Genomic DNA, 24,991 nt, shown 5'->3' with positions numbered 1-24,991 from the left:
CACAACATGGTGGGGGGTGGAGACACACATGAGCAGAGTTGTGCTGCCAATACTGCACCACCAAAATACTGGATAGGCACCTGGGACACGTGTTGAAATTTCCTGACCTCTCTGATCTATTTATGATACCTGCTGAGTGCTCAGTGCTCTCCCAGAAAGATTCTGAGGTCTGGAAAGAACCTGGTAAAAAAAGGAAGTTAACTTCAGTTTTCAATTGAAGAATAGAAGTTACAGTTAGCTCAATTGGCTCCCACCAAGAATGATTATAAAGAGCTGTGGGAAAAGTGATGCATAGCCACTTCCAACAACCCTCTGCTTGCTGGAAAGAATTAAGAGAACTTTCTGACACTTCCTGTAGTCTGCTGCCACACCAGAAAACCTTGTGATTTTATGATTTGCATTTCCAGTTAGGTTTTGGTGGTGGTGTTTGGTTTTTCCATCTGATTCCAACCACAGCATTGCTTAGTTTCAAGAGGTTTTGGATGGTGTTGGTTTTGTTCAAGTTAAAAGCCTGAGCAAAGAGAGATCTGGAGCTCCACTGTGTTCAGTATCCCTGAGCTTGCTGCTCCTCTGTGTAAGCAAAGCATGACTTGTGCAGTAGGAGCTGTAAACCTGTCCTGTCCTGCTCGGTGGCAAAGCATCTCTTGTCCTCACCACAGCAATGAATGACTCCTGTGCTGGTTCCAGTGTGGTAATCCCCTTCGCATGGACACATGCCATGAGTTTAGCCAGGCACTCCCAGCTGATAAAAAGGCTTCTGGAGAGCTCTCTGGAGAGCTTGTTCAGATTTCAAAGTGTTCCTGTCCTATAGCACCATCGCTTCCATTTTTATTTGTGCTGATACTGTAATATCTTTCTGATTCTTTTCCTTTGAGAGCAGTTCTTGCACTCGACAGCTACTCTTGCCCTGCTGTCTCTAGCAATTGGAGCACACTCCTTCATTGCCCCCTTCATTTGCTGCCTTTGTTTTTTGCACCCTGGGAAGAGGAAGGGTCAAAACACGTGTCCCTAATACCAAGCTGTTTGCAAGCTTCCAAAATCTCTCTCTACTGCACAGAAAAAAAAGCTTCAGCATCAATGCAGACCTTTCTTTTTCTGTTGTCAATAGCTCTGCTAGACAGAAATCTATCATTCACACAGTGCCTTCCCTTTGAAATTCAATTAGTTTCACTGCCACTACCTCCTTAAGAGGGTTTAAAGGCAATTTACAAAAATACTGCAGGGCCACCCTTCACAGTCATTAAGTCAGATCATATTTTATGCTTATTTCTTTAAATTATTTTATTAACACAAGCTGTTCATATACTGGGATTCTGATCTGCATTATAAATCTTTCCTGTTCAGTTGACTTCTTTTCTCTCTGCTTTGTCTATTAATTGAATGGAAATTCTGTGCAGCCTTGGAACTTCTGTGAACTCTACGGTCCAGTACCTTCACCCTCTGCACACCTGATCTTCTGGCCCAGCACAGCTTGATCCACCAGAAGCTTTTAGCTGACAACATAGAAAGCAGATAGTTGCTGTACTCCCAGAGCCCTCTGCACAGCTGAGTGGCACAGGAGAAGGTGCTGCGTGCACACGGATCCCCTTCTGGTCTTGCTTCCATAACTCACTTGTGGGCCAGCCAGATAGTGCATCAAGCATTTCATCAGCCAATCTCCGTTTCACATAAAATAAACATACTGGGTGTCATTAAGTGCACCTTCAGATCAATGATTTTTGCAAATGACATTCAAGTACCATTGGAGTGGTGCATTTTTGCTGATAAAAGCAAATTAAATTAGCACAACTACAAGTGTGCTGATAAAAACCAAGCCCGAACAGCAGCACCATTAGCTAACAAAGTAATATTTTCTCTTTACTGCTTTCTGCCATTTAGTTATTATCCTATTGGAAATCTAATTATAATCCTTTTACTCCCTAGTCAAACTTCACAGTTTTTGCAAGCTTAGCACTGACAAGTGATTTCATTACATTTGATTGCCTGTGCCCAGATTGACTTAACTTCACTCCGAGACCTAAAAGCCCTCTCAGTTTCTCAGATTCCCTGTTTGCACATTACAGCAACAGCTCCTTTAATTAATTAGCATGAACAGCAGTAACATGAACTGCTGAACAGAAAATAACATCATTTTATGAGCACAGGGAGACTTCTCCTTTTGCATGTTTATACCTTAGTTAACTTTTGTATTACTATATTTCATTGTTAGGGGATATTGGAACAATCAGCAGAGCAATGTTATCTTAAAATTTTTAAAGATAGAGCTTACCATAAGACTTGATGGTAACAGTTTGCAACAAATGGAAGACTCTTGAGTTGCAAGGAGGAAGCAGCAGCCTAGGCAGGTGGACTTTCCTGAGGAGAAAACATGGTTCAGAGGAAACAAGCTGCTGGCTGCCTGCAACAGGAGGCTGGCCCAGGGCTGCTGCTGCTGCTTTTGTTTGTGAAAGAACCTGGCAGAGATTTAGCACAAAAACTTTCAGTGACCACAAACAGCTTTTTCTTCTTATCCATTTGCCAAAGGGGAAGGGCTGCTGCAGTTTGGAGCATCTTCTGGTTCTCATTATTCAGAACACTGGACTGTGTTTTTCCAATATTCTGATATAAGCCCAGCCTGTGGTGAAAAGAGTGGAAGTGTGGGACAGGAAAGAGAGGGGTGGTGTTTTTAAGAGACTTAACTCATTTGTTACCGTATCAAATTATACCTACACATGCTGCAGGCCACTGCCAGCCACTCCATGGAACTTCAGAACACACTGCAGTAAGGACAAATCCACATTTTTCAGTTGCAGTGCTATTGTCTTGGACTTTCTTGCACAGAAAAAAAACCCAACCAACAAACATGCAAGCACTTACAGATTTATGTAAGAAATTACCAGAACCTTGGGATTAGAGACCCTTGAGATTAAACAGAGGCCTGGTACTTCCTTGGGAGCAAGCTCTTTGTTATCTTCTTCCTTTCAGTCTTATGCCTTTTCTCTGTCCTCCTGTCCAAGCCATGCTCTCTCTCCTGCTCTGGATGCTCTGGATTATTAATCCCCCAGTATTTCCCTTGTGCTGTGCCATATAGCAGTGTTTCTAGAAACACTCCTCTGAGGTTTGTGTGCAATCACCGGGCTGGCACAGCCCTGTGGACTCTGAAAGCCCTCTCATTACCTGCTGACACTGAGAAGAGGCCTCTCCAGTAACTGGCCATGAGCTTACTGCCTTGGCTGACTCAGGGCTCACCTGCTCACCTGCACAAATGCAGGCTGTCCTGCTGATCTTGGTCCCAGTGTTATTTCTGCTTCTGGTATGCAGCATTGTTCCCAGGATCGCTCTGTAGGCACCTATGAGGGAGGAGACTGAGAGTTTGTGAAACAACAGGTGGGTAAAAGTTTCCCCAGCAGGCTGAGTGTGAAGGTCTGTACCTTTCTACTCTTACAATGGCCTAAACCATTTATCCAATAATTCAGTGTCAGTGGGCTTGACTGTTTCCTAAGCAGGAACCACTGTTATCTCCCTGTCTGCTGAAACTGACAGTGGCAATCCAGCATCTGCAGAGTTTGTATTCAGGGAGCACAGCCCTGCCCTTGGCTGCTGTGACTTGTTAGAAATCCAATTTTCTGCACAAGTTTCTAATGTGGATGTGGAAATACTTGACAAAGCACACTCAGTAGACCAAAGCACAAGTCAGGGAGAAACCAAAAAGCTACAGCACCATGAGTGGGCAGCACTGAAGGTTGGGGTGTCCCAGTCCTGCCTGTTGTGGGAGTGGGACCTACAGGGAGAGGTCTGAGCCCATCCCCCTGGAAGGAGACTCATAGCCTGTCTTAGACACCAGAGGCTGCACATCTTCAGGGGTGGAAGAGAGGCAAGAGAAAAGAGTGAGGGATTAAAAGACAGCAATCAAACTTCATTAGCACTGCTGCTGTCAGAAGCAGCATTTATTGTCCCCATTCTTCTGAGTCTAGAGGGCACTATGCCCTGTTCATGGTGTGTTTTTTGTTTTCTCTTTCACTGCTCAGTTTGGAAAATATTTACAGGTAAATGAAAGGGAAAGGTGTTGCTGGACAATGAATAAACAGGCCAAGAGTCGGTGCTGCTGACTGTTGTCACTCAGCCTGTGTCCAGCTCTCTCGTGCTATCCTGTGAGTCCCTCAAGCAGGAGTTGTAAAAAGCCTCTGAGAGCATGCAGGTTTAGCTCCTGGCTAAACCATTTCTCTGACCACAGAGACAGAGCCACATCTTGGCTCTATTCAACCTTTATTTTAGGAGCTCTTCCAACTCCTTCATCTAAATGGGCAAGGAGAGATGTTTGGTTTCAGCTCTGCTGACCAGAGTGTGACCTGTAGTGCAGGAATTTTTTAAATTGCAGGACTACTCACAGTTACTGATACAACAAATTTAGCCTGGCTTTCCCATTGTGTAGCAGAGCCCAGATTTCCTTTCTCCCCCAGTTTAGTGTGCAAGCATTACCTGGACATCCCCACGCAGCGGCTGTGCTGGTTCACCCGAGGCTGCGTCGCGTCGCTCCCCTTCCTGGGCTGGGTGTGCCAGCAGCATTCCTGGGGGTCACACATGGACGTTTGGGGGTAAAGTACTTGAATGGAAATACAGCTGAGTTTCTGACTTAAAGATACTCCAAAGAGAGGCTCACAAAGGTTCCAGGAAATTGAGAGACGTTCAACACACTGACAAAAAGAAAACAGAAAAAAAAGGTGACTGAAGTTGCAGAGGACAACTGCTGCTTCTGGAGCTGCCCTTTGCACACACTGAAATCCTGAAAGAAAAAGACAAGCAATGATACTGTGCTGAAAGAGAATCAGGCAGTGAACGTACACCATGGACTAAGGGCTCAGGCAGACAAACACCATCCTGAGGGAAAACTGCAATTATTATCCCAGGCTGTGGCTCACAGAAGCTGTGAGATCTTTACTTGTCTTAAACATTGTGAAGGGGGGGTGGGGGGGGAAGGAATCCTTTCTAAATGTCTTGCTTATTAAGCCAGTCATGCATTTCACTGTAGGCTGTAAAGCAGTATAACATGCACAGGGGGCTCATAAGCATATTTTAGTGTTAGGGAATATCATTTATACAGTTTTTATATTGTCAATATTACCCCTAGAGAATGAGATTATGCTTTAAACTACTGTAAATCTAGGCTTTTGCTCACCTTTGTATAATTTCATTTTTTAATAGAATGAAGCCCACATAAATGAATATTTGATTAAGGGATAAACCTAATAAAAGAACACATTTATAGCAGGCAGATTTATTCAGATCTTTGCTGTGGAATACAGTAAAATGCTGTAAAACGCTCTGTGGCTTGCAGTCAGCTGCGCTGGGGGGCTGGAGAATGCTCTTCAGGAAGATGGATTTGACAGCGTGGCTTTGTCTTTGGTGTCTGAGTGCTAGCACAGATGCTCCAAACACTTTAATTCCTCATAGGTGGTTGCTGCGTGACGTTGTTAATGCCATGGAGTTCGGTTTATGGCACAGCAACAACAAAAAAAAGGTGTGCTAATTTCTGGAGACTAATGAGAGCTTTATAAAAATGGAAATATTTAACTACACACTTCCTGTTCACTGGTCAGTAATAGCTCCTGGGTGGCTGCACTGTGCTTGAGCTTTGGCATTTACTTCCTCTATTTTACAGGTATTCCAGATACCTCTCTTGAACTTCCCTTGAGAAATAAAGGGAATAGGAAGGAAAAATGAATCTTATTTCAAAGCTGACAGTCACTCCATCAGCCTGCAGTGCCCTCAGTGACCACCTCTTACCTTGGCTTGAAAAAACACTTTTTAAAATACCAAGAATTTAAAAAGCTTAAGGTTACTGATCCTTACTGATCCCATTTTTGATAAATAGCTCATCTCTTGAATGCTCAGCAGGATTGCTCCCCTCCTTTTGCAGAGTCCCTGTCACCAAGTGCAGCTCCTTCAGCACACAGTACCTGCTCCTTCCTGTGCTGCTGCCTCCCTCTGTACAGACGCCGAGCAGCAAACCTACCAGAGGTGCCAGTGACACCCAGTAGCCAATTAGAGAGCAAGTCATGGGCCTCCTTTCTGCTGGCTCCCATTGATATTACACAGACTGAGTCACCCAGCACTTCTGTGAGCCCCCTCTGGTGCGGGGCAGTCGGGTGGGCATTGGGTGCCCAGGGCCTGTGCTGCCGTGGCTGGTCCGTGCAGAGCGCAGACCCGCTGTGTTGCTGCCTCACAGGAGCACAACTGCAGCCTTCTGCAGCAACTATGAAGACTATTCCTAGGATTTTCTGAGGGCAGCCAAGCCTGCAGACTCTAGCAGTGGCTACCTTTTCCAGAAGGACCAGTTTCCATAGGCAGCCTGCAAGTAGAAGAAGCCATGTGCAACTTTGTACTAATCAGAAGGCGAAAAAGGAAAACCAGTTCAGTGTCTGCACTTCTGCTCACCCCCTAAAGAGGCTTTAGCATCTGTAGGACAGTAAGGTTCATCAGCCAAAGGGGTGAAGCTGATTTTAGTCTCCCCTTTGGAGGTTCCCATGCTCCCTGCTGTTCCTCCAGGACGTTATGTTCCTGGCTTTTCTGATCTTTATTCATGTTTACATCCAAAATACATATTAAATCATCTCTGTTTGGAGAGTCTGAGCCTCCCTAAAACCATGAAACATTCAATTACTAATTAGCTGTTTCCTGTTCCTAATGAAGTGAACATGTCGGATTTGGATTAAAATTCAGCTACCACTCTCCTCTGTTTATGGTTCCAGATGTTTTTGTTTTATCTAGGAGGTTACTTTGACAGCTACTGCTAAATGATAAATCACTCATATTATAGCTGAAATGCATTTTGAAATTGAAATGTGGCAAACTTGGAGATGGCTCCAAGGAGCGGTGTCAGTTGGCAGGTCAATACTTGTTCCTTCCTTACAAGTGTTCGGTATTGGCATATGCAAAGCAGGAGCGGGGAGATGTCAACGTTATACAAAATGCTTCTCAGTATTATCATTTTGCTATCATCTTCCAGATCAGAATGTGTGGGCTTAGCTGCCTGCAGCCCTGAGTCACTGGATAACGAAGGAGAATATGGAATATGGACTCTTGTTAGCTTTTGTTCCTGTGGGCATTTTAGTTAGTCATGTATTTTTGTTGTTGTTGATCTCTGGGTTTGAAGTTGCTTAATGTGAACAATCACAAGCAGCAGTATGTTTGTGAAGGCATTCAATGGCTTCCTGCTTCTTTCCATAGAGAAAGAAAAATAATCTTTAATGCAGTGTGGCTGTTCCTGAATGAAAGAACTCATTTCCAAGAACAGACACTGATTTCCTGCTGTTGCATGTTTGACTGCAGTGCAATGCAGTGCAATGCAGTGCCGGTTTAACGCCGCCACTGGCAGGCTCTGTGCATGCAGTCACGGTCAGTTCCTGGGCCCATCTTACAGAGGCATGCAGTACAACAAAAGATAAAAAACAAGGAGGAAAGTGGGTGTTTAGTTAAAAGCAAATGCCAGTTAAAAGTGTTTACAGCCTCTGCACAGCAGATGCTGGCTGGCAGGCACCGTTAGGGACAAGACTGGTGGGTGTTTAGCCCAGCCCCAGGTGTCCCACTGTGTTGGAAGGTGGTCAGTGTGCTGGGACCAGTACATTCCTCTGCATAATGTTCACCTCTCGAGGGCTTTGTCATCAGGGGCCTCTTTTTCCCCATATAAAATGTCCTCACACGATGGATAGTTTAGATCTCTCCTAGATCTGATCATTTGGCTCGAGGAAAACAAAAAAGCCCACAAACTAGTAAGGAAATGCACCTAAGCTTCGATTAATTATAAACCTATGCAGCTGACCTTTCCCCCCCCTCTTTTTCCCCCTCTAGAAAACAGAACATACATCAAACCCACCATCATGTACTGAAGGGAACACATAATGGCTGAGAAATGTACAATGACCACTATTTGAAGACTTCTGTAGTTCCTGACAAACGACCCTTCCAACCTTTGATGCCTTCAGTACTGTGTGAAGAGGAGGATTTGTAGCATGAAACTTGAAGGACGATTCCAAGCAGTTCACTGCTGCAGCACCGCAAACTGCCGCGCTAGGGAACCCCGAGACTTTGGACAAGCTTACCGTACCAAACCAAGCCTCTTGCAACAGATCATTTCTAGGTCCCCAGAGATAGGAAGGAGTTTTAGTATTTTTAAGCACATTGCAGGAATTCTTCCCCTCCCCCCGCCCCGGCCCCTGCCCAAAAGACCTTCTTTTTGTTTGGTTTTCTAAGGAGGTAGCTATTACTGTACGGCAATGGCACAATGATTTGAAGCCCCCGAGGCCCTGACTGGCTGTCCATCATACCAGCCCAGTCCACCACTGAAACTGTTCACGATGGAGCTGTTTCGATTGTGTTTATAAATTAAGCTTTGTTTACTGAAGCAGATACTCAATATATTTACGTTTTAAAGAAGAAATGTGTGTACATTTTTTAAAAGAATGATGTAAAAATTGTCCTTTCCTTAGCTGACCAACTCAGAAGTGTGAGCTGACCCCTGACAGCTGACGGCACACCAGGATTCCAATCGATGCTTTTTTTTTATGCTCAGCTTGGCTTTTGGTCTTTTAAGATGAAAACAAAATGAATATGCAGTAGTGTTAGGTAATGGAAACTTTTCGGTCTGGTTTCTCTGTTGTACCATATTAAGTTAAAGTACACATTCTTTGTTAAAGATGTTCTTGCTAAAATACAGTATTAAACATTTTTTTGTTTGACTTTGGAAATCTTTTTTTTTTTTTTTTAATGATTATTATTTCTGTTTGGGACTGTGAATTCCCACAGCTGCTGTACTGCTGCAAAACAATACTTTGCACTACTGAAAATACTTGAAGAACTGACTTAATAAAGAGGGTGGGTTGGTATTAAACATTTTCCTAATGATTTTATATTCCAAATTGTGAGCTGTGCAAGTCAGACCTTCCTTTCTCAACACAGGTGGCCAAACGCTGGTCTGAGGCAAGTGGAATTCAGTCATCACCTGCTGATGCTTTGCTTTCAGTCGTGGGTCAGAGGCACGACGCTTACGCGCTTACAAACTCAGACATCCTTATGTTTACACACACAGACTCTGAATTAACTCACTTAAAAGCAAAAAACCCTTAAACAGCTCTGTGGGGAGTACCTGCCCTGTGACTCTGTGTGATACCAACAGTATTTGCTGCCTCACAGTGTGCTTTGTAACAGCAGAGTAGGATCACCTGGGTTCTCATTCCTAACATCTTTTAGCTTACCCAGGTGTCAGTTCAAGGCATGTTGGCCTCTGTTTTACAGGTGATCAGACTAATCATCAGAACAGTCTCACAGTGCACAAACAGGGTTTACTCCACTTGGTTTTCATAGCAAGAGCTGTGATCACTGCATTCATCACACTGCCACTGATCAAGCAATCAAAGAGGGAATGATCCAAAGAAACAGGACACCAGGAACTGCCAAGTCCTCCTGCACCTTCCACGAAAGCTGGTGTGTCAGTAAACACTGCAGCACCTGAATGGAAACTCTGCCCTGGGCTATTCATTCATTTTAGTTGTCATGCCATTGGGATTGTGCAGTGAGGGTTGGACCTTTGTTCCAAATCTTGTAAAAAGGACTGGAAGCAGCCCTTGGGCTGGTGCCTCATTGTGACTGACCCAGCACTGGTGTCACTGCTGTCTGGTGCAGATTTTGGAGTCATCTGTGGTGAGGTACTCCATGTCAGGCATTTTAGAGACTAAAGTAACAGAATATTACAGGCTGTGCAATTGCAGTATTTTTGCAGTTTCTTTAGTCTCCTATTTTAGGGTTCCCCTCCTCAGTGGCTGATCTACATTTCTTAAGGCTACACTGATAGTAGGCTGATGAGCAGATCATTGATTTCTAACTATTCCCAGAATAGTTTTAAATGTCAAAGTACTGGCAAAGGAGATTTAGGAAACTGATAAACTTCAGAGACAGCTTTGTTAAGTCTTTACTGTGTAGCTCCTGATGAATAGACAATCCAAGACTCTGAGGTTTTTATGTGTCAGCTTGGAAGTGATACTTTCTGTTGGAGAAATGCAGGAAAGCAACAGATTTGGCTAACTGTAACCAGGCCAGAGGCACACCTTGCAGCACTGGTTTCCCAGGACATCCTTTGCCCACCCAACACACAGCAAGCTCTGACACTGCATGTGAGGTTTTGCCCTCTGTGCAGTGTAAAACTCCTCAGTAAGGTTTTGTCTAGTTCCAGGCACTGCAGCTGAGGATGCAAGGCAAAAGAAGGAAGAAATGGCCTTCATGTCATATTTGCTAAGTCTCTGCTGATCTTGTCATTCCAAAGCAGAGGACATGGGATTGTTTACTCAGCAAAGACAAGACTAAGGGAAGAATGAACAGGTTTTTGTATCTGAAGGTAAGCTATGAAGAGCAGGAAAGTAACTTACCTTGTGCTGTGTAATTCCACGTGTGCTGGTTTCAGAGCTGCAGGACCCCATGAGCTCGTTCCTGCCGGGTGGCACAGCCCTGCAACCACAGACAATGGTGAGGTTTTTAACCTTCTCAAGGACACTATTTCACACTCAGCTACAGTTATCAGATTCCTTGTTGAGGAACTTTATGATGCCTTTTAAGCAGTGGAACACTCTCAGTAGGACTGTTGGAGAACTCAGACCCTCCAGCCCAGGGACAGAACACAGCAGTAAGCAATTTGGCCTTCAACGGGCTTCCCATCAAGTGGAGGCAATGAGCTGAAGAGCCCCAGCTGGCTACAGTGCTGGGAGCCCAAGAGGGACATAGTTCTGTGAGGGTTTGGCTTTTGAGTTGGGTTTTTTTTGGTTGGTTGGTTTGGGTTTGTTTTGTTGTTGTAATGAAGGTGTCTGAGAGGAGAAGGCTTTGGCTGTGCCCTTGTCCTCAGCATCTCTTGAAAGTGGTGGAGCAAAAGGATGCTGAAACCTCATTCTGATGCAGTGTGTGGGCTGTGGGAAGCTCAGCTGGGGATGGGGCTTTGCAGGCTGAGGGGCACTGCTGAGGCTGGGGTGTGGCACTCACAGCCCTTCTGCATCTGCCTCTCTGACAGCTCAGCCAAGGTGATCTTGGCTAAATGCAGCCACGTTAATGGACAATATTTCAGCAGGTTTATGCATCTGGTGTAATGCAGCCTGCCATCATCATAAACCCCAACAGAATCAATAGTGACCAATTTCAGTCTAAACTCTGGATCTGTGGTGTGGCTCTCCTCTAGAAGTGCAGGACTGTGCATTAACACCTGAATGCTGCTGTAAGGAATTGCTCTCTACAGGTAAGGGGCCCATTAAGGTAAGTAGTTACAGAGTAGTTGTGGTAACAAGACAAAACATGGCTAACCTGAACTGTTGGGAATTTCCTTCCTGGCCTCAGCTGTTCTGCACAACTGCTCCTGTGTCTTGTGTGCATGTGTGGTGTGCTCAGGCACATGCACAACCTTAAGCCCTAAACAACCAGTGAGATAATTCCCAACCCTGCTGGCCCTGGGCTGCCTTTGGCAACAGCACTTGGATAAAAACTTCCTGCTCTCCTGCTGGGGGACCACAGCATCCTGGCTGGCTGCTGGGTGAGCAGGGAGGGAGAGGAAAAGGAATTTAACACCAGGTCATGCACTAACATCATTTTCATACACGCTACAAATGCTTAGGCACCTGTAAAATCACTATTAATAAACACTTTGGCATTAGTTCTGCTGATTTGAAGCTGGCCTGGAAGGGGAGAAAACCCAAAGAATTTTGTTAATGATTAATTCATAGATGAATTCTGAATTGCTTTATATTTGTACATCAAAAATATCAATTGAACCAATTCAGTGTCAGCACAGCACAAATGCTGCAGCTTGCTCCCTCTCCATTAGACTATCATCCATTGCAACACCCACCTGGATATGTTTCTGTGACACCTGCCCTAAGTGATCCTGCTTTGCAGGGGGCTTGGACTCCCTTCAAACCCCTAACATTCTGTGAATTCTGCTTCTGTTGGCCAGCTAACACTGGCACCTTGGCAGAACATTCTTTGCACGAGCATTGGAGTGTGGTAATCTGGGGTAGAGGAAAACATCTTTATGGAGCCCATTTTTCAAAGTAAAGAGGCACCCCCATTATCCTGAGTTCCAGTTAGGAACTCAGTAAAATCTTACTCTACCTTCACCTGATCTGCTGATACAATCCAAAGCTATGAAAGTAAATACAGCACTTACACTGCCATGGTATGCTCACCCAGCAGAGCTCTCACCAGCCAGCAATTCTCTGCTTTGGCTGCCTACAAGAAGGGTTAGTCCAGAGAAAGGAAGTTTTTGCTGCTTCTAACTGCTCACCTTCAAGCACTCCTACAGCTGGGAGGACTATCTTGGTTTACAATTTGTGTTCTATGGCCAGTGTATCTGCCCAGTTACCTGCCCATCTTACCTGTAAAAGAACTCCACCTCTGTGCCAACACAGCTGGGACAGCCTCTGGGTGCTTTACAAAGAGCAATCTCAGGTGGGTTAGGCCCTATCTATTTGGACATCCATCTACACCTGCTGCTCCTGGTAGCAGAGCTGTCCAGTATTCCAGCACAAATCTTGGCCAGGCAGATGGATGGCAGAGATGAATCAGCCAGAGAAGTGGGAGTTTCACAGTGAGCTGAACAGAAGTGGCCCAGCTCTGGTCATGGTGTGCTTCAGTCAGCCAGCAGTGGGACAGGACAGATGTCTTTGTTTTTCACAAGTCTAAAACAAGACAATGGATAGAAACTGTCATTTTGAATTGCTTGCTGATGAGATGGTTTCATCATGGTAAAGTTTGTGCCACAGTTCCTTCACAACACTGCAGTACAATGCAGCTTAGACTGAGGTTACAAGCAGTGCTTTCAACACACTCTTCATGCATTGAGCAGCTGAGTGTCAGAGTATCACACACATGTACACACAGCACCAGGGTGCAGATGCTTTTTGGACTGCGCCAGCAGCTGTCCTGCTGGAGAGGAAAAGAAGTGGTTGGGGTCACAGTATGTTGACCTCTGCCTTTGGAGGGATGAATACAGGCATGGAGAGCCTGCATAGTTCTCATTATGAGAGCTGGGCTTTGCCTGAAGCTTTAATCTCATTACCAAAAGGCTGCATGGCTACAATGAATTGTCCCACCCTTCCACCAAAGTGACCAAATAGAAAGGAAAACCCATTGGCATTAAATGAAACAAGATGAATTATCTAAAAAGAGAAGAAAGAATAGGAATGAAAAATAAACTTTAACTTGCTGCAGTGGCAGCAGGATTTGGCATTTAACTTTAATCATATGTTTCATTCTGTATCAGGAATAAATACCTGGGTTGTGCTTCCCCTGATGATTCCTGCCATTAGCTGAAAGTCTGTTTATTCCCAGAGCTGTGCTGCCATCAGTTGATGATGCTGGGGCACTTACAGAGATGTTTTGGCAGGAAAAAAAGCTTCATCGTTTGTACCATTATTATGAAACATCAGCTTTGCCTTGGCAGACCTCTCCAAAGCAATGCTGTATCATTTGTTGTGTTCTCTCCTTTGGTGTCAGTTGGGTGAGTGTGTGCGAGCGAGTCTCACATACTGGGAAGTAAGAAAACAGACCCCCAAAAAGCTACCAATTTAAGTAACAAGGAATCAACTCCCTACTGGACTTTTTTTTAAGAGTCCTATAAACCTGGTGAAGGCAGCAATGGGACTCAGAGACTTTTGGTGTCAGATCAGTGCTTTGTACTTTATGTGATCATTTACGCCTGTGCAAAGTAAGTATTTGATAGCATTTGACAGCTGATTTATTAGCCTTGGACACCTATATTACAAAGCTGCAACGACTTCACAATGTGCAAAGCATGGAAAGCTCACTGACTCCTTTCATGGCTTTTTCCTGGGAGTTTAATACTGAGATTCCATTCCAAAGGCAAAAATGAATTCTTCACACCCTGACTATAATTCTTTATTTCTTTTGATATGTTCTGTGCTCAGCTCACACTGACTTGGAATAAAAAAGAAAAACCATTAAAAAGGGAAAAGAGAGAAGCAGTTGTGTTTAATTCACAGATGCTGACCCTGAAAGCGAATCAAGCCCAGGCCATGCTCATGGAAAAAGGGGAAGTCTGCTCTTGTGGCTGTGGCAGGGAGTGGGTAAGTACACTGTATGAGAGGTCAGAGTTGTTCACACAAACAGATGTTTTCTCCAAATGAAAGTTCTCCTTACACTGAAATTATTTTGGGCTCCTTCAAAGAAAAGCATCAAGAAACTCTAAAGCCACAGCATTTCTTTTTCACTGGTTTGAAGACAGGCAGTAAGAGACTGTTCAGAATGGGTGTAAGAAACCAAGGCTGGAGCAGTGCAGTGCTTTGGGGAAGGCTGAAGACTTCTCAGTTACAGCATCATTAAAATCCTTGCACCAAGCGGAAGAAAACAAAACTGAAGTCAGTGCCAGCAATCTCACCTATGTGCATGAGAAGAAGAAAAGCTCCTTCCCCACCCCAGGAAATCCAGCCCTCTCAGGAGGGTGATGAGGGCAGCAAAAAGATCACCTGGATGATGCTGTGCCAGTTGTCAGGCACACAGTTAGTGGGAATGGAGCTGCCAGTGCTCTGGTGAGATCTTAACCAAAATAGTAAGAATGCTATTTGCTCATCTGCTACCAGCCCAATTCTGAAGAGAAAACCCTCTCAGGTTTCACATATCACAGTAGTTTTTCCAGCTAAAATAATGTGCTAGGCAGTGTAGCACAAATAAGTTGTCTGTGAAGTTCACAGGCTGCTGAGGAGCGAGGACCAATTTGGGAGGCTCTGAATTCCTGGCAGACTGAATGAGCCACGTCCAGTCCTGTCACCTTACTTCACATTACACATTGTAACACAACCCAGCAGAACAGAACCTGGGAAAAAGACTTCAGCACTAGATTACAAGATTTCAAGGTTACAAGTGGCCTTTCCCTGGCATCTACTGATAAGGTGAAGAAAGCAGCTGTGAGCTTTAGCACAGATTACACTCTCCCATATTTACATGCGAGTGACTTTGGGGCTGTACAAGCTACAAGTCACAGAACGTTAGGGATTGGAAGGGACCCCGAAAATCATCCAGTCCCACCCCCCTGCCCAAGCAGGATCACCTAGAGAGCAGGTCACACAGGAACACATCCAGGTGGGTTTGAATGTCTCCAGTGAAGGAGACTCCACAACCTGAGGAGCCTGTTCCTGTGCTCAGTCACCCTCACAGTGAAAAAGTCATCCAAACTCCTGATGCTCATTGGAGCTGCCCTTTTCTGTGCTCATGACACTGAATTTACTTTCAATTCCTCGCTCAGAGCAGAGTACCCAGCCAATTTTCATGAAAGGAAAGGGACAACCTTAACTGTAAGTCAAAGGACAACAAAATTGTTTGTTTAGAAAAAAGGGGGAAAAAAATCAGGTAATTTTGTATTCTCAGCATGACAACTGGATCTGAGGGGAGAGCAGAAAAAACCCCACAAAACCCAACCAGCCCCAAAGATGAGTTTTACTTCTCTTGTACCCAATAAGGGCGGCAGGGGACCAGAAAATTGAAGGTATTCTCCGCTGAGTCTCGGGGAAGGATTGACTTCCAATGATGGTGTTTCCAGTGGGTGCCCCAGCAGAGAAGATTTTACTTATTTTATAGCTGTGATTTAGAAACAGAACCAACCAAGAGTTACAACTGATGAAATCTATCTAGTTAGACATTTTGAAAATGGAAGATGGAAAGATAATGAAGATACCATCAGCTGCTGCAAATGGGCTCTGGTTATGTTCGGCCCAAGTTCTATTAGGAACCGGAAGGTGACTTCCCTCCCTGAGGAACACATCCACAGCTCATTACTGTCCACGAGAGTTATGCTTTACCTGGCAGAGAATAGATCTTTGGGTTGTGTATGGCCAGAGCCTCACACAGCCTCCAGTTCTTGGGCTTACTCAGACAGTGATAAATTAATGAGGATTTACTTTGTGCTCTATACCTGTGCACAAGACCAACTTCTCATGACACAATGGGAATACTGCGGCCTCAGCATCCTTTGTTCCCTGCTTTGTACAGCCTCTTAAGAGAGAAAAATTGAGATAAATACTTACAGTGCAGTTTATCAGGAACTGGAGCTAGCTCTACTCACTGTGCTGCTTTTCAGCCAGATGCTAAAAAGAAAGGGAATTAATTGTGGTTAAATTTGGGTATGTGACAAAAACAAACAAACAGAGCAGTGCTGTCTCCTGTCCCCACTTCACACAAGCACCCTGCTCCCACCCTGTCTCCTCTGCCAGTGTGGGGCTGGGTATCTGGATGTGCACGTGAAAACAAGATTACCTCAGGCTCATTACTGGCCACTGACAGGGTCCTGCTGTAAAAAACTTTTGATGAATAGTCAGCATCTAGTTCCTGTGTAATAACTGCCCCCCCAAAGTTGCTTGCAATCATTATTCCAAATGGAAAAATTAATTGTAACTAACTGGGAGTCAATTAAGGCTGGCTTCTGCCGGGGAATGCAAATCTTTCAGAGTTTTGTTTCAGTTAACTGCCTCATTAATGATTTATAGATGTGTATACAGCTGTGGGAACCATAGCATTATCTAATGCACTCAGAGAATAATTACATATGAAAAGAACTATGCAGCTCAAGGGAAAAGCTCAGAAATTACTTACTGCCTTCACTTCAACCATATTAAGATGCAAGGTATTTAGAAACCGACTGTGATGTTTTACCATATTCTTGAGGGTTTATATCCTTTCTAACAAGGGGGGGGGGGGAATCTTTCTAAACCAGTGCCTGCATACATCACTAAGGACACAACAAAATCAAGATGTCTCAAAGTGAGAGTGTAAGCCATTTATTCATTATTTAAAGGCCTAAGTTATAAAACATTGCCATTCCCTTTGTGCATCTGCTGTACAGGGGGAAAAAAGACATTCCTAGAGTTAAACAATTCATGGGCATTTGCATACATCTCCCTGATCTGCACAGAGCTGAAGTCATTTTGGAAAGACTTCTGCAGTCATTTTCCTGGGTACACAAATATTTGGTCGTTGGTGACAGTGCTTGAAGTTTGAGAGGGGGTTGTCAAATACTGGTCTGACTCCTTGGTTCACTCATTTTCCTTGTAGTAGGGCTGCTTATTTCCTATAAATTCTAATCCAGTGGTACACTGCTGTTGGACATTTGGAAGTGCCATAGAGGATCTCTTGCTTAAGTAGGCTTAAGCTTAGTTTTCTTCCTACTTGGAGCTCAGAAAGTAATTTTCTTTGTCATAAAAGTAAGGCTCCTAATACCCAGAACCTTCCCTGAAATTTTGAGTACAGTTGGCTCTGTAACAGTTCAAATCCTCAGTTCAAAGCTCCTGGCATCAATATGAGCAAATTCTCTGTGGCACTTCTGTGGGAACAGGACAGAACAGTAAAGCAATCTCATCCTCCCTGCTCTGCCTCCTCCTTCTTCAGGCCTGAAGAAGTCACCATCCCATGCTTTTGTCCACACACACAGTGACTCCAGCAAAATAAGGGTGACTGTGGTCAGCTGCTGTTGGTTTGATCTGTTCCTGCTTCCCACTTCACTTACTACCTGGTTACTTTCAGTTTCCCAGCTCCACACCTAGTCTCTTCCTCACAGTCTGGCTTTGCACAGGTATGTCTCTCTGTGGTCTTGGCAACCAAGTTTCCTCATGCTTTGCTACTACTCTTTCCCCACCTTTAGCCCATCCAAAGACCAGTGGATTAAAGTCTCCTCTTTCTCCATTACTGACACAGCACAGCTCCCAGAAGTTTCTTCTTCTCTTCCATCCCCACATTCTTCAGGACTCTCCTCCCAAGTCTCTCCTCTAGCCCAGTGCTCTTGATTTGTTTGCTCAGTCAGATATGATGTGATCTGTCAATGCTCCATATGTGTGATTTAGGGCAAGTACCTTTTAAACCTTATACTTAGTAATATTAAAATCCTGCAGCAGTTATCTATTTGAATTATGCCTGGCTGGAGTGAGACAAACACAACTATCTTATTTTTTCTACTGAGGTTTAGGTTGCTAGCCAAAACCTACAGCTCACCTGTATCACTCACTTGTATCATAAATAATATCAGCACATTTCACCATGCTGAATAAAAAGAAATCAGCCTGACATTCTTTTCTGCGGGGAGGTAAGGTGGAGAAGAGGCACCAGAAACTCATTCCATGGTTTCATAGCAGCACTAAACACAAACACTGCTGGCCATCAGACTGCTGCTTCTAGCCAGCTGGGCTGTAGAGGATTAAACAGGGCAGAGAAGTGCTCAGTGTCCTGCTTGCTGTGTAGAGAGCTTGTTCCATACAGAGGGATGCTCAGATGAAAATTCACACATTTGGTCATTGCAAGAGATCTGTGAAATCTCTGCAGGCCTTTTAAAGAACAGGTTTACATGTTTATAATTATGCTTCTATGTTTCTGCTGTCGCTGAAGAAGATTACTTATTATAGATGTCTTGAGTCCTGGAATAACTCAAGTTGCTGAGGTCTCGGGAGGTCATCCAGTCCTACCTCCTCCTCCAACTTATGTGTGAAATGAAAACTAAGCCAGAAGCAAGGAAATAACTTAGTTGGTGATTTTATTGTCAAAGAATAAAATAGAAAGAGACAATTGGAATTGTCATAAGATATTTCTAACTCTGCAGTTGGGTCTCACTTGGTAATGAAACGTTGCATTAATCTCCGAGAGCAAGCTCGTGAGTGCAAATCAAGTATCAGTTACAATTAGATATTTGTAATTCTAAGCTTTTGAAGTTGCACTGAATAATCTGCATAAGCAACAGCTAAATAAATCAAGAGCCTGCAATCTGGAAATGAATCAACTGAGAATTTGTGAGACAGAGGTCCATATAATTGTTCATGCCACAAAAAATATGACAAGGGAATGACTGTTCAGCATTCAATACAAGAAATGAGGGCTGCCACACTGAAGTATCAGGGTAAAGGAGGCAACTCTTTCCTTCATGGGATTCACCTGGAGACCTGTTGCTGGGGCATTAGCTCACATCTGATCAAAGAGCAATTCCACAAATTAAGGCAAGGGGAAAAGCTCCAAATGTGCAGAGGGAAAGAGCAAAACGATGCGGTAAGACATGAAGCGATACGGTTGGTGGCACAGTTACACCTAGGAGAGCTGGAAAATGTTGAAGCAGTTCGGTCTTCCCTTGGTGTGTGCCATGTCTGCTTTGTGCTTGAAGCACTTTTTTTTTGGCAATCCATGCAGACTATCTCCTTCCAGAGTCACTGCTGGCTGGACACTGGGATGCAGCCAGTGAAAAATTAAACCAGCATACAAACATTAGCTAAAATCAAATAAACTCAACCCTGTTAATATGCAAATATTTGTTTAAAAACTCTTACAGTAAGAGGCAGATACAGGAAACAAAACCATACTGCATCTTATGGCTCCTCCTAACTCCCCTTTTAAAAATGATTTATCTGCTTCTCACTGGAGAAAACAGTGAGAAACCAGACTGTGAAAACCATGACCAAAACATCTCCTTCCTCTGGTGTATGTGAGAATGAAGGCTGAGTCAGATGACAGTTTAATAGTTGTGCAGATTAAAATGATGAGAGAATAGGACTTACTCACTTGAAATGGATCATTTCCCTACAACCATACACAGGTGAGCAAACATTCTGTGACTGTAAATGTGATTAGCCCCTCAAGTTCTGCTTAGTGTGGCCTACAAACCGCCGCTGAGTACCTGTGGCCAAGTGCATGTGTGCGCCACGGTCCTTGTTATCCAGCCACAGGCTGCCACTAGCATGCCATAAGCTCAAAGCAGCACTGGGAAATTCCTAAGCCAGGACCTCATTTGAAGAGCACCTAACAATGCCCTTTCTTTTGTTATTTAGCCATATGCAGTATAACTTCACAGGAGATGGCTAATTTGGAGACTGATAACTGCAATTTCATGTTCCTGTGGATGGTGGGAAAAGTGCTATTTTGTCATTAGAGCTGTTCTCTCTCTCAACATAATAATACACAAGGGAGACAACACTAATAATGTCTGCTTTAACCATAATAATCCCACACTCCTTACTTATGCTATAAAGTTGATGCATACAGATTTTAATAGTTGGCAGTGCTATTAAAAATGCTGGTATAGCCTAAGATTTTTAAGTATATCAGACTATAAAGCTATAACAGAAAGTACCAGGATTTAAAATAATAATGGCAACAATAAAAAGAAGAGGATTTGAGCAGATGTGAAGACTTTGATGCTATTAATTGTAAAAAGCCAAACCAATGTACAGCAACGTTTTAATGGCAATTCTTTTCATACAGGCTCTTAGAGGGTCTGAAATAGCTGTACAGACTAGGGGTGCTCCTGCTGGGAAGCAGCTCCATGGAGAAAGACCTTGGAGTGGACAGCAAGTTCTCCATGGGACAGCAATGTGCCCTTGTAGCCAAAAGGGACAACAGCATCCTGGAGGGCATCAAGAAAAGTGTGTCCAGCTGGTCTAGGGAGGTTCTCCTCCAACTCTGCCTTGATGAGACCACACCTGGAATACTGTGTTCAGTTTTGGGCTCCCCAATTCAAGAGAGACAGGGAGCTGCTGGAGAGAGTCCCATGGAGAGCTATGAGGATGACTGGGGGAATCTGAACATTTCTGCTATGAAAAAAGGCTGAGAGCCCTGGGGCTGTTTAGTGAGGAGAAGAGAAGGCTGAGAGGGGATCTGATCAGTGTCTGTATCTGAGGGGTGGGTGTTCAGATGAAGGTGCCAGGCTCTTTTGGGTGGTGCCCAGGGATAGGGCAAGGAACAACAGGTACAAGCTGGGACACCAGAAAGTACTCCACACAATTTAAACTGAAGCAGAGGGTATCTTACTCTGTGTCTGTGTCCACCACGTGCAGTGCCCAGATGTGAGAGTGCCTGGCACTGCCCATGCCCTGAAAACCCTCAGCAGCTGTAATGGGGATGACAACAGTCACTGAGTGCCAGGAATGGCAGATGTGCAGAATCCAAATAATAGAACTGCTGAAGCTGGAAGAGACCTTTGAGATCATCAAGTCCAACTGCTCACCTAGAGCTCACCATCTCACCACTGCTGCTAAACTACTACCACTGAACCCTGTCACCCAACACCTCATCCAGGTGCCTTTGACAGAACTCTCTTACAGAATAAGACTGGTTGGAAGAGACCTCCAAGACCATTCAGTCCAACCTCAGACCCACTTTGTTGTTTCACTGGCAATGTTTCAATGAATTAAGGCTTCTTTATTTTCCCCCTTTTGTTGTTGTCCTGCAGGCCACAGTGCACACACACACAGTTATGGACCAGAAAGGTGGAGCTTGTGCGGGATCCGATGGCTTCTGCTGAGGTAAAGCATTACAGGAGCTCAAGTGCTGAAGCATGGCTGTATCTGTAGTCAGGCATTCAGAAGAGAAATGCTCACCCAGCTGTCTCTGTCAGCCTTCCAGGGCCCAGAGACTGGTGAAAAAAAGATGGATAAAGATATTTTTAACAAATCCCTTGGGACCATCTCCCATGTTTAATAAGGAAAAGCACCTTCTGTGCAGCCAATAAAAGCTGAGTCTCTCATGAAGATTTATACCATATTACACACTGAAATTCAATGTACAACGATACCCTTGTGTATGCAGTTGTCAGAATAATAATCTTTGTCTGTCTGATCAACTTATATTTTATGCCAACAACACAGCATTTAATATTACACACTTTCAGAGGAAGAAAATATATTTATTCATGCAACAACTTGCCCAGCAGCTTAAACAGGCAAAGTGGAAAAAAAAATAGCTTGGAGTTTTTACATTAACTTATGAGCCACAATCCAGCTTTTGATATCATTTTGGCAATTTTATGCAGCAATATAAACTATGATTCTTAATCTAGTTTGTGACACTGTCTCACTATTTTGCACTGTCAGGAGGAATAATACAGTTTGATCTGAAGTTTGCTTTTGGCTTTTTCCTGCAACGAGGAGACTAAAAATACAAATGGTAACCGGCAGCTTTTTTTCTGCATACTGCATGATCATATTCTGTGCTGTATTCTTAGGCTGTGTCTCTCAAAATATACATCAAGGAGCACTTAAAGAGAAGCTATACATGGTCTCCCCCACAGTCCAAGGACTCATCAGAAATCACTGTCTCTTCAGGAGAGAAAGTCTACCCACAATACAGGGCTTGTTCCAAATGATGCAATGCTCTGCGAGATGAGGCAAGTTAAATAGAACAGTAAAGCTCCACTGTATGGAGAGCCATTACATCTGTTCTTCTAGCAGCCTATGCAGAAGACTGACAGGCTTTGAATGATTTATTGCTACCTTTTCAGAGGCATCTACTCATTACCTTACATTAATTTTTCTTTCTACAACAGTACCTGACAAAAAAGAAACCCCGGGACAACACACACCCCTCAACAAGGTAATGGCAAGACTGTAGGTAGGACTGGGAGAGGCAAAAGAGGAGGATGATTACAGTTGTGTCTGTACCCCGAAGTGCACACTCACAAAACAAAACTACAGACTCAGAAAGGTGTACAACAATCTTTTGTACTTAAACTTCACCTCAAGTTAAGCTTACTATTGCAAAGAGGAAGGCAAATCCTTGTGAGAAGACAGCGGACTTCTCCAAACCACCAAACCCCCTGGCCAGGCTGCCTGCCCTTCGGGACGCATTGTCTGAGAATCCACTGGTGGCTGTTACTGACTCTTTTCCAAAGGCATGTACATGCTGCATCCAGACACAATCAAAGGATGTGTTGTCACAGTGCCTAAAGAAGTGCCCGATTCCAAACTGCACACCTGCAGACACACACAGAGGAACTGATGTTTTGGCCAAGGACTGGCTGTAGCTCCACCACACCGCAGACTCAGACACTTCCGCCACTGAGTCTGAAGAGTAAATAGCCACCTCCTGTCATCCTAATTATTACAACCTTCCCATTCAGTTTTCTGTAGACTAGTTCATATGTAAGGATTCATACACCAAGCCCACTTACAATGAAATAAAACACCCATTTAAATATCAAAATAGATGTCACATGATACCTGATGACTGAGAGAGCTGGGGATGCTGAACTTGAAGAAGAGAAGGCTCTGGAGAGACTTTATTGCAGCCTTCCAGCATTTGAAGGGGAATTACAGGAGATCTGGAGAGGGACTTTTTACAAGGCCATGGAGCAACAGGAGAACAGCTAACGGCCTCAAACTGGAAGAAGCTCGATTTAGATTAGACATCAGGAGAAATGCCTAAGGGTGGAGGGGCAGTGGAACAGGCTGCTCAGAGAAGCTGTGGATGCTCCAATCCTGAATGCTTTCAAAGCCAGGTTGGATGGGGGGTTGAGTAACATGGTCTAGTGGAAGTGTCCAACCATTCTATGACAGAAATGTGCATGAGAAAAACACCTACACCACAGGAGTAGAACACAGCTAAAGGAGGACACAGATGAAGCCCTGCTTCGTGATTTACAGGAATTTGTTTGCACAGAGCACATTTGGAGTGCTTTGATCAGATTAACTATTCTATATAAAAGCAAACCAGTTCTGAGAGCCTACATTATATTGTCCCAGGGGAAAAAACAACAACCACCCATCAGTAACAAAAGAGAAAGCCTCCAAAATAACTCAGACATTCACAGGGTGATAGTCTGAAGCTCTTCCAGAGAGGTGAGGAAAAGTAAAAGAAAATCAAAGCATCAGAAAAGAGAAATGCTTAAAAGCATAAGAGACATCCTGCACAAAGCCATTTCAACACAGATCTGAGAAGCTCTGCTGATTTACAGCAGGTGAGGAGCTGATCTGAAAGGTCCTTTCCAGTCTAAATGATTCTCTGATGTTATGACAGGCTTTGGGGTTCACACTATTTGTATTTGTTAGCCTGTTAAATATATTTGGGGATGGTGAATGTCAAAACCAGTCAGATTTTGGAGCTGGTGAAAAAATAAATTCCCTTAAACACCTACTACAGCTGCACCTTAGCTTAAACTTGTGTAAGTTCATTTTTCCTGAGAGATTCTTTTATACATTGGGACAAATCTGGAAGATGCTCTAGCACACATGAAATACTCCAGCATTTCAGCCCTCATACACGGCCTCCTTTTATTATTCAATAAATAGCACCTGGTTTTGTTTTGATAAACCAATGTGCTTATCCTAGCAGTGCACAATGAAAACTAGCTACAGCAAATACAGAGATTTTCATATTTAATGCAAAATGGAGTAGGGCAAACCCAGCTGCTTCAAATATTTCTGTGGGGTTTTGGTGGTTTGGTTTTGTTTCTTTTGCTATAAACCAAACCAGGTATCCCTCTTTCCTATTAATCTTTCTTGATGTATTCCAGTCAGGGTGGCCAGCAAACTGATAAGATCTTTCCTTCAGATTTCAAAATTACTGAATCTGGAAATAGTTCTCATTTATCTCATGCACTGCTGAGAAAACAATCTCCAATAGTTGGTTCTACTGATGAAACTTCCTTAGCAACACAAGGGCTCCAGAATTATTTTTCAAACCTTGTCAATGCTTCCTGTGAGGTTTCCGTCACTGTCAGCACTGAGCGCTTCACAGATGAGGGGAAAAAAGAAACACAGCCCGGAAAGCTGTGATAAATTAATAGAGGGTAAATTAACAGACTAAATGGAATTAAGAGAAGCAGTGATAAATCTAATGGGGAAATTCTGTAGCAGTAGCCCAGTGAATAACCTTTTAGATTTCCCAAATCTTCTATCATTTAGATGAGAATCCACAGGGAAGTGACTGCGTCCCAGGGGTGGTAAACAAAGGAGCAGAACAAAGGAGTTCTTGCACCTGTGCTTTTCTCAGCAGCACAACACAGGGCAGCAAGGCTCTGCACGGAGTCTGAACCCTAGGAACCACCACAGCAGGGCTCTGCACAGAGACTGCACCCTGGGAAGCACTGCAGGATGACCCTCATATGTCTTTTCCTTTTGAAGCCTTGGTGTCAGGCTGGACATCCAGGCAGAGAGGAGGCTGTGGCTCCACTACAGAACAGAAACTTCCAGAGCAGCAATGAAGTCTCTGCTGAGTCCTACAGACTAGT

The 24,991-nt window shown here is 44.0% G+C and overlaps 1 protein-coding gene across 2 annotated transcripts in view; it reads left to right on the top strand.

Moving 5' to 3' along the window:
* The window catches only part of DACH2 (dachshund family transcription factor 2), a 266,714-nt gene extending 258,000 nt beyond the window's left edge, over window positions 1–8,714 (top strand). For both annotated transcript variants that reach the window (XM_054169395.1, XM_054169393.1), the window contains exon 12: window positions 7,828–8,714. In XM_054169395.1, the coding sequence (XP_054025370.1) occupies window positions 7,828–7,865 (38 nt within the window). In that variant the 3' untranslated portion in view covers window positions 7,866–8,714. The remainder of the gene's footprint in view (window positions 1–7,827) is intronic.
* Window positions 8,715–24,991: the final 16,277 nt, after the last annotated feature.

The sequence above is a fragment of the Dryobates pubescens genome, chromosome 18 (genome assembly GCF_014839835.1).
Source record: "Dryobates pubescens isolate bDryPub1 chromosome 18, bDryPub1.pri, whole genome shotgun sequence".
Lineage (NCBI taxonomy): Eukaryota > Metazoa > Chordata > Aves > Piciformes > Picidae > Dryobates > Dryobates pubescens.
The sequence above is the reverse complement of the archived record's forward strand: the minus strand, read 5'-3'. Positions and strand labels throughout refer to the sequence as shown.